At 46.7% G+C, this 16519-nt stretch overlaps 1 protein-coding gene across 2 annotated transcripts in view; it reads left to right on the forward strand.

Moving 5' to 3' along the window:
• Positions 1 to 16519, forward strand: part of TTC13 (tetratricopeptide repeat domain 13) — a 127224-nt gene that overhangs the window by 65783 nt on the left and 44922 nt on the right. For both annotated transcript variants that reach the window (XM_088474407.1, XM_088474408.1), the window contains exons 10-14: positions 1238 to 1379; positions 4616 to 4790; positions 6470 to 6626; positions 7594 to 7724; positions 15418 to 15550. In XM_088474407.1, the coding sequence (XP_088330533.1) occupies positions 1238 to 1379; positions 4616 to 4790; positions 6470 to 6626; positions 7594 to 7724; positions 15418 to 15550 (738 nt within the window). The remainder of the gene's footprint in view (positions 1 to 1237; positions 1380 to 4615; positions 4791 to 6469; positions 6627 to 7593; positions 7725 to 15417; positions 15551 to 16519) is intronic.

Below are 16519 nucleotides of genomic sequence, written 5' to 3' on the forward strand. Positions count from 1 at the left end.
CTTATCTTCATGAAGGCCTACCGGTCCCTCCTTCTCTGAAGGCTCATTCCACTAGGTCTGTGGGTCCTTCGTGGGCAGCTCGACGTGGTGCCTCGGCAGTTCAGATCTGCAAGGCTGCTACGTGGTCTTCTGTCCATACCTTCGTGAGGTATTACAGGTTTGACACCTTCGCCTCTCAGGATGCTTCCTTCGGGCGGCGGATTCTCCTTTCTGCACAGGAGCGTCCCCACCCTTAAAGGATACTGCTTTGGGACATCCCCAAGGTATCCTGTGGATACCCTATGGACCCTGAAGTAGAAAATATGAGATATGGTAAGAACTTACCCTTGTTATCTCTATTTCTACGAAGTCCATAGGGTTCCACAGGACTCCCGCCCTGTCGCACCTGTGCTGCAGATGGGCTTTGCTCTGGTCACCGGTTTTCCGTCTCCCTCTGGTGAGAATGTGATTCTTGTATGTGTCCAGATCTTTGTTCTCTCTCTTCCTTCTCCTCCTCCGGCCTATGGCTTGGTAACTAACTGAGGTGCCTTGGCCCGGGGGCGGGGTATAGGAGGGGGACCTAGTGCATCCTGGGAGGCTGAAAGCTTAACTCTTTGGTGCCCTGCGACTGACGTCACACCTATACCCCAAGGTATCCTGTGGAACCCTATGGACTTCGTAGAAATAGAGATAACAAGGGTAAGTTCTTACCATATCTCATATTTTTATTGTTGGTCGTACGGTTCTGCAGTTTTCTCACCCGGGTGGTCAACTTTGGGACTCCAGTGTCCCCTAGTGGATGAAGGAGAAATTTGGATTTTGGTACTTACCGATAAATCCCTTTCTCTGATTATGTATGGGACACTGGACGCACTCCCATCGCTGTTCCTTGCTGCAGTGTTCTTTGGTGATTTTTCCAGCTGCACCTTGGTTGTCTGCAGTTTGTTGTTGCTTTTGTTAGCTGTTTTCGGTATTGGACTGTCTTAGAGTAGAAAAAACAGAGGAAGGAGAGACAAGGAAACGGAGGAACCAACTGTCTCCGCTTGGGCTTGCTTAATCTGCACTGAGATTGGGTGGCGTATAGAGGGGGAGAAGACCACTACACTTCTAAAGAAATTTAAAGTCCCAGGCTCCACTCATCACCCCACCGTATTCACTGCAGTGTTGTCCCCTGTGGAATCGGAGAAAGGGATTTATCGGTAAGTACCAAAATCGTATTTTTAATTTTGTCTTATAATGTTGTGTTATTTGATTTTAGAGAACTTGGTAATGTTGAAGCAGCCATGGAGAACTTCCAGAAAGCATTGATGCTGAATCAGAATCATGTGCAGACACTTCAGCTAAGGGGGATAATGCTTTACCACCATGGCAGTCTGCGAGAGGCACTGACTAACTTTAAGGTGTGTCTTCACTAGAGAGATGTATTGTGTCCCTGCGGCTAAAATGAGTTGTAATGCTTGCCTTTGTATATTATAATTTACATTTCTACAGCATACAGTAATAAGATGTACACAGGAACTTCATATGTTTTGATTTAGAGGTGCGTATTGGCGTTACAGTTTTTCTTCACCATTATGACAGAATTTTCTCTTTCATATAAAGTGCTGTTGTGGAACACTGGTCCTCCTACGATCTAATTCTCACTCTGTGACTTCCCACTTCCATTCCGCTTCTTTTATAACGACACCCATCCTGTTACATAATAAAGTCTTGTCCCCACTAATGTAATCACATGAATAGACTCACTAAACAAAGCAGTGATCTGATTGGGCCCACTTCAAAGTGCAAGACATTCCCAGCTAAGCAGGTATAGAACAGTAAATTTAATACATGCTCCGACCCTATTCTAACATACCTTAACCATACCATAACAAGGCCATATTTTAAAAGTCTTTGAAACAAATCTGCATAATTTGTAATAAAGTGAATTACAGAAGTGTCCTTATACATGGTTGCTCAAGAAGTAGCAAATAGCCTCTCCTGGCGTGCCAGATCCTGTGCGACTTTTTTTTTTTTTTTTTGGTTAAGAATGCATCTAAAGGCCGATACACAATAGACTATGGGCCTGATTCAGAGCCGGACGTAATTAGCGCTCGCTCGTCCAGAAAATAGGGGTGGCTATTCCAATGAACCGTTCGCTGTTTGTGGTCTGTTCACGCCTCTAGGTCTGAACGAGCGAACAAAACTTGCGGTCGTTTTTTGGGAAACTACGCCCCCTGGCCACTCGCATTCCTACGTCATGTCCGCTATTTATTAGATTAATCGAGTACATCGACCAGGGTATGAGCTGCTCGCTATTCTTGTGGTTGGTTTTTGCTACCACAATTTTGCGAGCAGTTCTGGCTATAAAATAACCCAGTGACGTGGTCAATGACGCTGCTGTTTTAATTATGCACACCCATAAAACGCCTGTTTTGACCTTTAAGCACGCCTGCGATCGGATCTCCACTCCCCGTTTTCAAGCACCTTCCCCTGTTACCACCCACATACGCCCCTTTCTGTCACTCAAATTATCAGGCATTCGCTATTTTGCGAGCACATGAATTTCGACCGCACTGACTGATTCGCGCATGCGTATAACGATCCGTACGCATGCGCAGTTGGGCAAACATCGCTCGGAGCGAACGAGCGGCCGCTTAAGAGTGGCTCTGAATCAGGCCCTATGTCTACTGTATACTGACCTCAGTCACGATGCGTCCCGACAGGGTGCCGGCATCAGCAAGTGCATACACACATGCCGATGCCGGGAGCAACGGCCCTCGCTGACGGTAGCCCATCGGAACTGCGGGAGCACACATCGTCGGTGAAATTGAGGGTACACATTAGACGATGTTTCCGATATGTCGTCCGATCTGGCCGGGTTGGACGACATGTCATCTAGTGCATTGGTTCTCAAACTCAGGACCCACACAGTTCACATTTTCCAGGTTACCCAGCAGGTGCACAGGTGTAGTCATTACTCACTGACACAGTTTAAAAGATCCACAGGTGGAGATAACTATTTTATTTGTGATTCTGTAAAGAGACCTGGAAAACATGCACTGTTTGGGATCCTGAGGACCGAGTTTGAGAACCTGTGGTCTAGTGTGTAATTGGATGCGACTAAAATGCACCAGGAGACTGCATGGATTCGTTTCTTATGCGACACTTGTATAGCTGGGTGCGGCTGATTATGAATCTGTATACGAAGTGCTACGATGAGGTGTCCGTTTTTTTTTTTCCACGCCAAGTTCCTTGGTGTTTTATTTACAGATTCAGTCGCACGCAGATGTGTCACATATCAAATTAATCAGTGCAGTCTCGTGAAGTGGCTTGTTGCATCACATCGTGACTCAGATGCATTTTTGGGCAAAGAAGACACAATAAAGACACTCAGCGCAAGCAGAGTCGCACGAAACATGGCGGCTCACTCACGCCAGGCATCTTTGACCACATGGCATATTGAGGCTAGGTGTATGAGGACACATCTCTAGGACATAATGTAAAGATTTGTACAGTTTTTTTACATTCAGATCACATTTGTGAGACTTACAAATGCACTTTTCTTATTTGTTTTCTTTAAATTTCTGTAATGTTAATATTAAGAGATGAATTATTCATCTTCCAGGGATATTCCTCTCATTTAATAAATTAGTAAAGGATAAAGCTGCTGGTAGATGTTACAATTCCTAGCCTGTCCTAGTCTTTGTCTCCGCTTCATATGTTTAACCTTTGTGATAATACACTGATAATACAAAAGGTTAGAGAATATCTGAGCTACCTTGATGTTGTCTTGGCCTGATGTTTCTAGGTTTACACATAGCCTGTACAGATCCATTGCATAATTAATGCAAATCCTGTGGTATTATCCAGCAAATGTTTTGTTTTTTATAATTCTTTATTTGAAATGGTCAGCCAAGAATACAGGAAAGAAAACATTAATGCTGTGACATAGACAGATAGATAAAAGCATATCAAACAATTGGAAAATGTGTGTCCAGGTGGAATACAGGGATGAATACCAATAGACACAAACAAATGTTAGTTCTAGTGAAAAACTAGGAAGCAACAAAATGAACACAATTAGTAAATAGGAAAGTGAATGTGGAAATGAGTGTAGTGGGGGGTGGGAGAGACCACGCGATAGGACCGTGTGGGTAACCTCAGACCGAGCAGCATGGACATCGCCAGAGGTGGTGAAGGTGGGGTGAATTGGGGGAGACGTCGCACGTCGCACATGGCTCTTTGCGGGAAAGCTAGCGCCCTGCAAGTAGCCAGGGGGCCCAAACTTGAATGAAAATGTCGTCCCTGTCATGGAGGTAATAGGTTATCTCCTCCATAGCTGCCACATTTCAAATCTGGCATCTGAGTGCAGAAAGACACAGAGAAGAAATGGTTTTCAAATTCAGGGCTGCAAATATTTATTTTTAATCAGTAAAACTATTGTAATCAGCCAATATTATTGTATACTATTAACAGGACATAATAATCATTTCATTATGAATTTACACAACTGTAAATCCAGCCCAATGTCTGTCCATGCTAGAGGTTGGTGCCGGTGTCTGAGAGAAACCAAACCTCACGCTGTGTTGATAGAAGCTGGATAGATGGGTATGGGTCGCTGTATTCCCTTTATCCATCTTTCTTTTCCTTACAGCGATGTCTCCAATTGGAGCCATACAATGAGGTGTGTCAGTACATGAACGGGCTCAGCCACGTCTCTATGGGACATTTTTATGAAGGAATTAAAGCTCAGACTAAAGTAATGTTAAATGACCCGCTGCCTGGTCAGAAGGCGAGCCAGGAGTATTTAAAAGTGAAGTATCTAAGAGGTAAGTGCTTGTCTATGTTGTGTACAGTTCCCCATTCACAAACTAGTAATTGCTACTTGATGGATGTAAAGCTAAAGTGGATAAGATTAAAGGAGCAATCCCAGGTAAGATGATAGGCACCCTAGGGTGGACTCTCCATGGGCCTAATAAATAGGATAATTAATTAGGGTGAATAACTTTTTAAATTGCTAGAGTTGCATAGGTAAATTAAGTTTTACAAATAGACCTGCATGAAGCTGGCAGTCCACAATGTGAGGATGCAGATGTTGCCACGTCTTTTGGCGGTCACCCTTCTGTTACGTGGTGTACATCCATGAGCAGGGCCGTAACTAGGGTTCTGAGCACCCTGTGCTGGCCCCCCCCCTTCTGCGTGACGTCATGATGCTGCTCATAAGGGGACGGGGCTGCCGGGCATCCTAAACTGCGTGTCACCCGGAACTATGGACACTACAGACAGCATTGCTGCAGCGATACTGGCTGCAGGGTGCCGTTTCAGGCAGCCAGAAGCAGGGGATGTGGGGTGTCGATGGTGCCGCCCACAGAGCCCTGCGCACTGTGCAGCCGCAACTGTCGCACACACCTAGTTACGGCCCTGTCCATGAGTATGTATGTGCAAGGAGAGACGCCCGCTTTGAGCATCTGTAGACGCTGTTATACTGCTTGGTGCGTTTTAAGACACCACCATCGGTCGCCTCATCAAAACTTAAACCAGCCCTATGGCAGATGCAGTTTCCTCCAAAGTGAACAATTGAGCGTCTGTGTACACACATACTTCAGTGACACTCCCGTAACACGCCCATCTCAGTACATCTGCTTAGCCAAATCCCAGTCACCACCCAGGAATGTTCAGCACTTCTCCAAGACCTTCCTGATACTGTGCATCTAACTTGCAACTAGAGATGAGCGGGCTCAGATTTTCCCGTCAAATTCAGATTTTTCCCGCCAAAAATCGGGTCTCCTCTCTAGTTGCAACAGTACCTTTGTGCGTACAGTCTGTGCAATGCATGCGCAATAGGAGTTATTCGGGATTTTAGTGCAAGTGCAGTAGCAAAAAATAGCTAAACTCTGTGAACATTGGCAATGCGTGCAGCTCTGAATCCTTCCCTATGTGCTTATAATACATCGTCATTAAAAGCCTATGATAAAAAGAAATACAGCCGCAATCCCGGCGTTGATAATGCCGGCGGTCAGAATCCCAGCAGTGTAATCCCGAAAGTGGAATTCCCAACTCATGCAGGTAAGTATTCTAACCCTTCCCCAGTACCCACTGGAGTGATGGGCGTTCGTTCCGACATCGGATCGAATGCCCTTTTAAATGAGGGTTGCCCGTCCACATTTGAACGACTTAATGAATGACGGAACGATCACTGGTCACTAGCGTTATTGCTGGGTTTGTAAGCGATTTGTCATTACGAAACAGCAAATCAGCCCAACATCGCTCTAGTGTTTGCCCAGCTTTATTCCCCTCCCCCACCCAGCAGCCTAACCCTCTCCCTAGTGCCTAAACCATTAACTTAACCCTAATACTCACCGTCGGGATTCCGGTGCCAGGATTTTGACTGCCGGCATTGTGTGCAGCGGGATGGCAACTACATCCCGATAAAAACATCTGTTTTTAATGTAGTTGTATAGACACGCATGTATGTAGGATGGTCACATTGTATTTTTCTGTTTCACAGAATATTCTCGCTATTTGCATTCTCACCTGGACACCACAGTCACAGAATATAATATTGATACTGACCTACCTGGAAACTTCAAGGATCATTGGGCAAAAAACCTACCGTTTCTAATAGAAGATTACGAGGAGCAACCAGGACTCCAGCCTCACATAAAGTAAATCCCTGATATTATGTATTAAACTGTGTGTATTTCCATTGGTGCAAGATACATCTGTTAATCTTAACTCGTTAAACAATAACTGTTTGGTAGAGTATTTATGTGAGATCCCAAACTAAGGAATTTGGCTGTGTGAGTGGCAGAATTCTAAAGGTTTTTAACAAGATTATGATTCCTGATTTATCTGCAAATTGGTGTTTCTAGAAGCTAAAATTATATGCCTAGATTTATTATGCAAACTAAGATTTATTTTAGTATTATGCACTGATCTGTGACAAGCACCAGTGTACGTGAGTGTCCTCCATACTTGACAAGCACCTGTGTATGTGAGTGCAGATTGTTCAGTGTTCCCCATACGTTACAAGCACCTGTGTATGTAAGCACTGCTGTGTGCAGTGTACCCCGTAGCTTCCGGCTTCCTCTGTTCACTTATTCACTTGATTCCGGTAATCGGGCGTTCTTGATCCTGTTAAAATGGTTCTTCCTATGCGTTTCAGCCTGTAATGGGCTTCATCAGGGATGGATATACATATATATTATGCACACACGTTTGTGCCACCCACCTTTATCCGGTGACATCCTGTGTGATCTTTTCGGTGTTGGTGCATGTGCAAAATATAGACAAGACCGTGCCAAAGTCTTTACGATCATCTGTACCGGCGCCATATTTATGACTACATCACACCACTACAGACATACACTTCTCGGCACAGGGTGCGCAATTTCTTGATGTAGACGCCTTGCAACTATTATACGCTAGGGGAAGGGGGAGGCGCTGCATTATATATAGACTGGGGGCATTTTTATCTCTCCTTTCTACTGTATACCTAATCTGATAAGGAAACTTTACATTGTAATGTCTGGCATGGAATTTTTCAAAGAAAAAGAATGATCGTTTACAAATATTTTTACCTTAATATAAGTAATGAGCTTTGTTCTTTAAATGTGATCACTTTCTTCTCAGGGATGTTTTGCCACAGAATTTTGAAAGCTACAAATTGGAAATACAGGAGCTTATTTGTGTAGCAGATCGTTTGGGTGGTCTAATGCAGTATGAAACATCTGGGTTTCTACCAAACAGCAGAATTCACAGAGGTACTGTGTTATAAAGCAATCAGATCAGACCCTCGAGTCTGATTCAGAAATGTATTTAATGCTATTATTTTGCAGGTGTGTGATTATTGGTAATCTGCGCATGGGCGGAAAAAAAAAATTGTTGAAAAAAGATAAAGCAATTTTTTTCCCAGGAATTTACTGTTCCACATAAATTGGGGGGTACTGCTGCGACCGTGTGCAATGTTTAAAACACTTGATGCATCCATAATGACCCCTGAAACATCAGACCCAATAAGTTAAAACCATATTCAACAATTTTTTTTTTGCTTCGGCCAAAATTTGCGCGGTCGTTTTTAGCCAAAGTATGCAGCTTTACGCATTATTTTTTTTGATAATTCATCATTGGGGGGGTATTCAAAGAGTTTTTAAACAAATCCCCAAATTTTTAGCCAAAAATAGGGATTTAGCTTTTTTTTTTTCTCCTGGTCTGGTATGGAGAAAACTTTTCTCCTGTTTTTTTTTTTTTTTTTTTTTTTTTTACCTGTTGCCGGTTTCGCCTGTTTTTTGTTGAAAATGTAGCAGGTTTTTTTTTTTTTAGGTGAAAAATGTCAGAAAAAAAGCGGGCATTTTCGCTGCTAATTGAATACGGCCCTAAGTCACACAGTGCATGCATCAAGGTACATTATTGTCACTACTGTCAGCTACTTTTTGCTCACAGTGTGATTGACCGTCAAGGAGTGTATGTGAGACGTAACTGGGAGTGGCGGTAAAGAACGCAGGCATGTCTCAACTGTTTTCAGGATGTGATGGCGACTGCGATCCCGTACGCAGTGTAAATGGCTCCGGCATCTCCATTCCCGGGGCCATTTTGAGTAGCCATCGGGCTACTCAGGTCTGTGATAATTGAATTATCTGCTTCTTTTGTATGCAGATGCTGGATTTGCGAAGCCGCAAGTGAGCACCTGAATACATTCCTCCTCATCTACGACATTTGCATATTTTCTACATCAGGGTCCATAGGGTATCCACAGGATACCTTGGGGTATAGGTGATGACGTCAGGTATCAGGCACCATAGAGTTAAGTTTTCAGCCTCCCAGGATGCACTAGGGTCCCCCTCCTATACCCCGCCCCCGAGCCAAGGCATCTCAGTTTCGTTGGTGTCCGGCTCGGAGTCGGAGCACATGTTTAGAGGGGGGGCTAAGGATAGCCCCTGAAGTTTTCTTCAAGGCAGCTGTGGCTGCACATCTGGGAGTACAGCATGGACAGTCACTGCTGACGTCCATGCTGTCTCCCCTACACCCCGCCGGTACCAGAACACCGGTATTGATCTGGGGATGCTGGTGAGCATCTGGGGTCAAAGCTAGCGGTGTCCCCAGATGTTTCGGATCATGGCCAGATTTAAGGGGCAGCAGGTAAGCAGCGGGGGTCCCGTGGCGGGTCCCTCTTGAGCACATGGTCCACAGTCCCCAGGCAGGGGGCTCCCTGGGGACTGGCTGCAGCGTGGAGCCAGGTAACTAACCTGTGCTTCCACTACCCCCCTGGGACAGCTGGCCGTAGCTGAGCGGCAAGCGCTGCGGCGTCCCAGGGGTTAATTGCATGCCAGGGGAGCGCTCCTTCCCTGTACACAGCCGGCGCCTCCCCCGCTGCACACAGCCCCCTCTGTGCTGCCGATTGGTCCTGTGGCAGCGCTCCTCCCCCAGGCCGGCCTCCTGTCTGCTCCTCGGTGGCCATCTTTGTATGGTGAACGCTGCTGGAGCTGCTGACGGTGGCATCGCGGTCTGGTTCCCCCGGCATACCTCTCCTCCGTTGAAACAGGTCTGTGTATGCAGCGCTGTGTCCTACCAGACTCTGTGTCTGTGTAGTTGAGGAACAGCGCTGATAGTGCAGGGATTAATTTCTTCTGCATTGTATGTGACTTCTGCTAGCATCTGCTGCCTGTACTTTCACTTTCTACTGTCAGCCATTTTACTGTCCCTGATCTTCCTCTGCTAAAGCCCTTGCGGTGCGGTGATTGCAGGGTGGTTCTCCCACTATACTAACGAGTATCAGTGAGAGGGGTCACATACTTACCATCATGTCTGAGAGTGAATTTCCTCTCCAGCTTATGTGTACTAAGTGCAATGTACCAATAGCGGAGGGGGAGGGTAACGCGGAGGGCAGTGTTATTTATTGGCGCGGCCAATTACTGTCACGGCTCCGGTACAGGAACCTGCCTGGGCTTGTTTCGCTAAAGCGCTTACAGCCCTAGTGGACCAGTTAGCTCCGCCACCTGTGTTTTCCCAGATGGGATTGTCCCAGCAGTCAGTGGTGTCGTCACCCATGCAGGGTTTCCCGAGACAACTGATGGTACCCCACAGTCTCCCTATTTCCCCTCCCCAGGTTTCACAGGAGCCTGCGTGGGTTAATTCACTGACAAATTCGGTACGGCATTTGTCGGACGTGTTACAAGGGGAGTCTGTGTTGCGGCCTGTGGCGGCTCTGTCTGCTCCTTATGAGGATGACGACGTGACGTCCGATGATGGTGAGATTCTGGATCTGTCTGACCAAGAACCTCTCCGTACTAAAGAGCCGGACGCTAAGTCCAGGGTGTATATCCCTGGCCTTATTCGGGCAGTCCGCACGGCTTTAGTTATTGAGGATGACGATCCTCCGGTGTCCAAGTCCAAATATGCCTTTTTTAAGGATATTAAGGGTGACGCCACAGTGTTTCCTCTTTCGGGTCAGTTAGTAGACCATTTAGAGGAGGCATGGAAATACCCTGGTAAATGGTATCAGCCTCAGAGGCGCTTAGCTGTGGCTTATCCGTTTGCGGACAATTATTTTTCTAAGTGGGAATCCCCTCCACAAGTGGATTCTCATGTGACGCCTAGTCCGAAGTGCCACCTTGCCCATGCCCTCCATGTCCTCCTTGAAGGATGCTACGATCTGCCTAAAGTCCATTTATTCCCTCGCGGGGGGGCATCCAGACCGGCTGTGGTCGTATGTTGGGTAGCCAGAGCTATGGAGCGCTGGGCTGATAGTTTGGAGGCGTCTTTGGATTCCGACTGTTCGGCTGAACAGGCCGAGTAGGTAGGCAATCTCCGGGATTCGGCCACTTACATCAATGAAGCGGCCTTGGATATCAGTATCCTCACATCTCGGATTTCTTTGGCAGCTGTTGCTGCTCGTCGCACTTTATGGTTGCGATCTTGGAAGGCGGACGCTGATTCCAAAAAGGGCTTAGAAGCTTTGCCTTTTAATGGAGAAGTCCTATTTGGTCCCGATCTGGACAAAATTGTAGCGACGCTGGCGGCAGCCAAATCTGCATGTCTCCCGTCTACTGCGGTCTCTTCAAGTTCGGGTACTTCGTCCTTTCGGCCTTACAGGGCCCAGGGTAGGCCTAAAGCACAGTCTTTTCCCCGACAGGCTGGGCCCAAGAAATCGGCCAAGCCCAGGAAACAGGCCTGGAGTACCAGACTTCCGGCCCCTAAGTCAGATGACAAACCTGTGGCCTGACGGTCCGGGCCTCCCTTTGGGGGATCCCAAAGTGGGAGGCCACCTGCTGCAATTCGCCCAGTGTTGGTCGATAACCATGACAGACAATTGGGTTCACGAGGTGGTTTCTCACGGGTATGCCCTCTCCTTTCGGCACAGGCCCCCCATCCCGGTTCTTCACCACAAGCCTTCCATTAGACCGGAACAAAGCCTTGGAACTGCGGAAGGTTTTGCACACTGTGCTCCAGGCTGGAGTTATAGTGCCTGTTGCATTCTCCCAGAGGGGCCAGGGTTTCTACTCCAATCTATTTTTGGTGCAGAAACCCAATGGGTCTTACCGTCCGATACTCAATCTCAAGGCCCTCAACAAGTCCTTGCGGGTACCGCGGTCTCGGATGGAGACCCTGCGGTCCATCATTCTGGCACTGGAACCTGGGGATTACATGGTGTCATTGGACATACAGGACGCTTACCTGCATGTCCCTATTCTTTTGCGCCATCAGCAGTTCCTCAGGTTTGCAATCCGCAGCGATCACTTCCAGTTCCGGGCGTTACCTTTTGGCCTGGCGACAGCACGACGAGTGTTCACCAAGGTCATGGCGGCTTACCTGCGGCTGCAGGGAGTCCGCATGTTGCCGTACCTAGACGACCTTCTGTTGGTGGCGGGATCTCCAGAGCTCCTTCTACACCACTTGGACCTGACGATTGCAGTACTGCAACGTCACTGCTGGTTAATAAACTGGCAAAAGTCCACCCTGATCCCGTCTCAGAGGATTCTGCACCTCTGAGCCTTATTGGACTCCAGACAGCAGAGAATCTTTGTGACGGGGGAAAAGATCTCTGTTTTACAGTTGGGGGTGCGCAGTTGTCTGCAGAGTCGCCGTGTGTCTCTGCACTCGGCGATGAGGTTACTGGGCTCCATGGTGTCAGTATTCGACATGGTGGAATATGCCCAGTTTCACTCCAGACCTCTGCAGCAATTGATCCTGTCCAAATGGAATGGACTGCCTAAAGTCCCAGACGATGGTGCTCACTCCGGAGGTTCGTCTGTCTCTAGCCTGGTGGTTGCAGACGACCCACCTCAGCAAGGGTCGTCCATTTTGGGTGGCGAACTGGGTCCTGTTAACAGCGGACGCCAGCCTTCGGGGCTGGGGAGCTGTCACGGGTCCACACCTGTTCGAGGGCAGGTGGACTCAGGCAGAAAAGGAGCTTCCAATAAACATCTTGGAACTCTGTGCGGTTTTCAATGCTCTCCAGCAGGCACATCGGGTTCTCCAAGGTCACCCCGTGCAGGTCCAGTCGGACAACGCCACCACCGTGGCCTACATAAATCGACAAGGAGGAACCCGAAGTCGGGCGGCACTCGTAGAGGTGTCCCGCATCCTGGTCTGGGCGGAGCGCAGTCTCCCGGCCATATCAGCAGTATTCATCCCGGGCGTCCTCAACTGGGAGGCGGATTTTCTCAGCCGCCAGAACGTACATCCGGGGGAATGGTTTATGCACCAGGACGTCTTTCAACTTCTGGTGGACAGGTGGGATCTTCCAGAGATTGACCGTCTCATGGCGTCACGGCACAACAACAAGTTGCCGGTGTACGGGTCTCGAACAAGAGACGAAAAGGCGTCTCTGGTGGATGCTCTGTCCGTCCAGTGGACGTTCTGGTTTGCTTATCTCTTTCCTCGGTTTTCCCTTCTTCCGCGGGTAATCCGGAAATTCAAACAGGAAGGAGGGACGCTCCTGTTGATAGCTCCCGCGTGGCCCAGGCGGCACTGGTTCTCAGACCTTCAGAGTCTGTCCATCAACATTCCTCTGCGGTTGCCGCTACGATCGGACCTGCTATCACAGGGTCCTTGTCTTCACCCGGACCTGGCTCGACTGTCTTTGACGGCGTGGCTATTGAGACGGCCATGTTAAGGTCCAGGGGGTTTTCCAGCTCTGTGGTACAAACTATGCTAAGAGCTCGGAAACCATCTTCTGCAAGGATATACCATCGTGTGTGGCATACGTTCTTCCAGTGGTGTCGACCGAGAGGTTATGCCCCTCGGGAGTTCCGTCTAGTGTTAGCTTTCCTACAGGCGGGGCTAGACCATGGGCTTCGCCTTGCTTCTCTGAAGGTGCAGGTGTCTGCCCTGTCAGTCTGGTTCCATCGTAGGATTGCTGCGATCCCTGATGTGCGCACCTTTATGCAAGGTGTTCTTCAAATTCAGCCACCTTTTGTTCCATCGGTTGCGCCTTGGGATTTAGCTGTAGTCCTGAGGGCTCTCCAAGGACTGCCTTTTGAACCACTGGGCTCAGTGGACCTTAAATGGCTGACAGCTAAAACAATATTCCTTCTGGCCATTGCTTCGGCCAGACGTGTTTCTGACTGGGACAGGGCGGTGCTGCGCACTTGTCCTGGATTCCTTCCCAAAGTTGTTTCAAGTTTCCATATCAACGAGGAAATCGTTGTGCCGGCTTTTAACTCACCTGATCTTTCAGTAGGTGAGGCCACTTTGGACGTTGTGCGGGCCTTAAGGATTTATGTTGACCGCACTTCTTCGTTTAGGAAGTCGGACGCCTTGTTTGTCCTCTATGGCTTCCATAAAAAGGGTTGGCCTGCTTCAAAGCAAACTTTGGCAGGTTGGATTCGTATGGCAATTTCAGAAGCTTTTCTTCATGAAGGCCTTCCGGTTCCATCCTCTGTGAGGGCTCATTCCACTAGGTCTGTGGGTCCTTCGTGGGCAGCTCGACGTGGTGCCTCTGCAGTCCACATCTGCAAGGCTGCCACGTGGTCCTCTGTCCATACCTTTGTGAGGTATTACACGTTTGACACCTTTGGGATGCTTCCTTTGGGCGGCGGAATCTCCTTTCAGCACAGGAGCGTTCCCACCCTTGAAGGATACTGCTTTGGGACATCCCCAAGGTATCCTGTGGATACCCTATAGACCCTGATGTAGAAAATATGAGATATGGTAAGAACTTACCTTTGTTCTCTTATTTCTACGAAGTCCATAGGGTTCCACAGGACTCCCGCCCTGTCGCACCTGTGCTGCAAATGGGCTTTACTCTGGTCACCGGTTTTTTTCCGTCTCCCTCTGGTGAGAATGTGATCCTTGTGTGTGTCCAGATCTTTTTTCTCTCTTCCTTCTCCTACTCTGGCCTATGGCTTGGTACGTAACTGAGATGCCTTGGCTCGGGGGCGGGGTATAGGAGGGGGACCCTAGTGCATCCTGGGAGGCTGAAAACAGCACTCTATGGTGCCCGATGCCTGACGTCATCACCTATACCCCAAGCTATCCTGTGGAACCCTATGGACTTCATAGAAATAGAGATAACAAAGGTAAGTTCTTACCATATCTCATATTTTCCCACATCAGCTGCGCACACAGAAGCGGCAGCGGTGGCACTAACATCAATCTCTGGATCGGGCCCTTTGTCTGCAGATGTGCTGCATAATCATATGGGTTAAATAAGTTTGTAAAATTAAATTTATATCCTTCACACCCAACAGTTTTCCCTGAGGATAACCGCCCAGAGACGTGTCAATGTGAACTCTGCACAGTGAATGGTTATCACAACCTATTTAATCCACTACAGTGACGGCTGTAGTTTGTTTACCGCATAAATATGAAAAATTCTATCATTTTAGCCCTGAAAAAGCATCTGGTACATGCACCAATTGTAACCACAGTGCTGTTATTACATGTGTGGCTTGGGGAGTTCCCTGATATCAATGCTGGATTACATGTCAGTTTCAGGCTGGACAATATGACATTTGAGTAGTCTTTTTTTTTTTTGTTTTTTGACCACCACTATTTTTGAATTCATACTAGTTCTAGTACATAGTTCAAGAGTTCCCAAGATATATTGAGTTCCATGAGAACTTTTTATTTTAAAATATATTTGTATTTCTTATCTTGCAAGGTAGAATGCAGAAGATAAAACTTTTTCTTTTACAGACCTTGATGTCTGTAAATCTTTCTGACAACCAGCAGACCGAAACAGGATTGTTTCCAGACATTGAAGAACTGCACATTTCTTAAATGAAATTGAACAGCCGTATAAAGTATGAGAACAGTGACCTCTGGATTTTCTGTTCCTCTTGACCAGAGTACTGTATTGTACTTCAAAGCGGCAGATCATTGCTTAATGAACAGTGCTGTCTTGTAGAGGATGAGGTTTTGGTTGAAATTAAAAGCTTAACCCACATATTTGTGATATGAAAGAGTTCTGATGTCTGCGTCGTCATTGACTGTCGTCTTGTATTTGTCTTGCAGCGATGGGGCTAGCTGCATTTGAAGTCCTGCAAGCTGTGCAGAAGACTTGGGCCAACTCTAAAGTGCGAATTAATGGAAAAACCAGACTACTCCAATGGAGAGATATGTTTGACATTGCTGTTAAATGGAGAAGGTAACAACAGACACATGGAAACTGACACTTATTAATAGTTTCTCAAATGAAAATGAGCACGTACAAATGGAAACTAGTTTTGTCAATTCAAATGTTTTATTATCTTGCAGAATTAGATTTTTTTTGTAATGTACTTTTACATTTGACAACCATGCTTAGTCTGTCACTATGATTTTATTTCAAATAACAATTTGAACCTGTATCACTGCTACTGTTGCCTAAAGCTTTTTGTCTATTGACAAGAGTTTCTACAAGCAAACCCTATGCGGAATACAAGTGTATGAAACTGGAAATTCTGTTTCCTGTGTTTGGATGAATTTCTACTTAAATTCAGTACGGCTTGCTTATTTGTCATTATTGAAGATAGAGAGAGAGGGGATGGAGATTGGCCCTGTGCTCGTCGTCATTTTACTAATTATTGCTCATTAAACTAAAGAAAAACATCTGGTAGAGTGAGCCAACGCCTCTCCCGATCTGGTCAGCACAAGGCTGGTGCCTCTATAGTGGAGGGGGTGGGACGAATTATACTCTGACCACTGGGGAGGAAGAGTAGCCCCTCCAGGTGTCCTGATTTTGTTACAAAATGTAAAAAAGGTGTCTGCGCTAATTCCAATACAAAATCACCCAAGACTGTATAATAATTATAAAAATGTATTAAACATATATTAGTTAAACATGTTTAAAAGAACTGCAGTTCAAATTAAAAACATATACATTCATTAAGCATTAATACACAGTGTAAATGTGCCTCCAAACATTATGACCTGTGGCAAGTAACTAACACAATAATGCTGTTATAGAACTAAAATACAATGTACCTATGAAACGCCTCAATGGAGTATTTGAGACCAGTGGAAAATTCAATCCCCTCTATATACCTTATATGGAGTAGATCACATATACATAAGGAAAAGAAAGACTTTAGGTGTGAAACAATATATTGATGTATAGTCACCATACAAAATTGTT

The sequence above is a fragment of the Taudactylus pleione genome, unplaced genomic scaffold (genome assembly GCF_031769625.1).
Source record: "Taudactylus pleione unplaced genomic scaffold, aTauple2 ptg000154l, whole genome shotgun sequence".
NCBI lineage: Eukaryota > Metazoa > Chordata > Amphibia > Anura > Myobatrachidae > Taudactylus > Taudactylus pleione.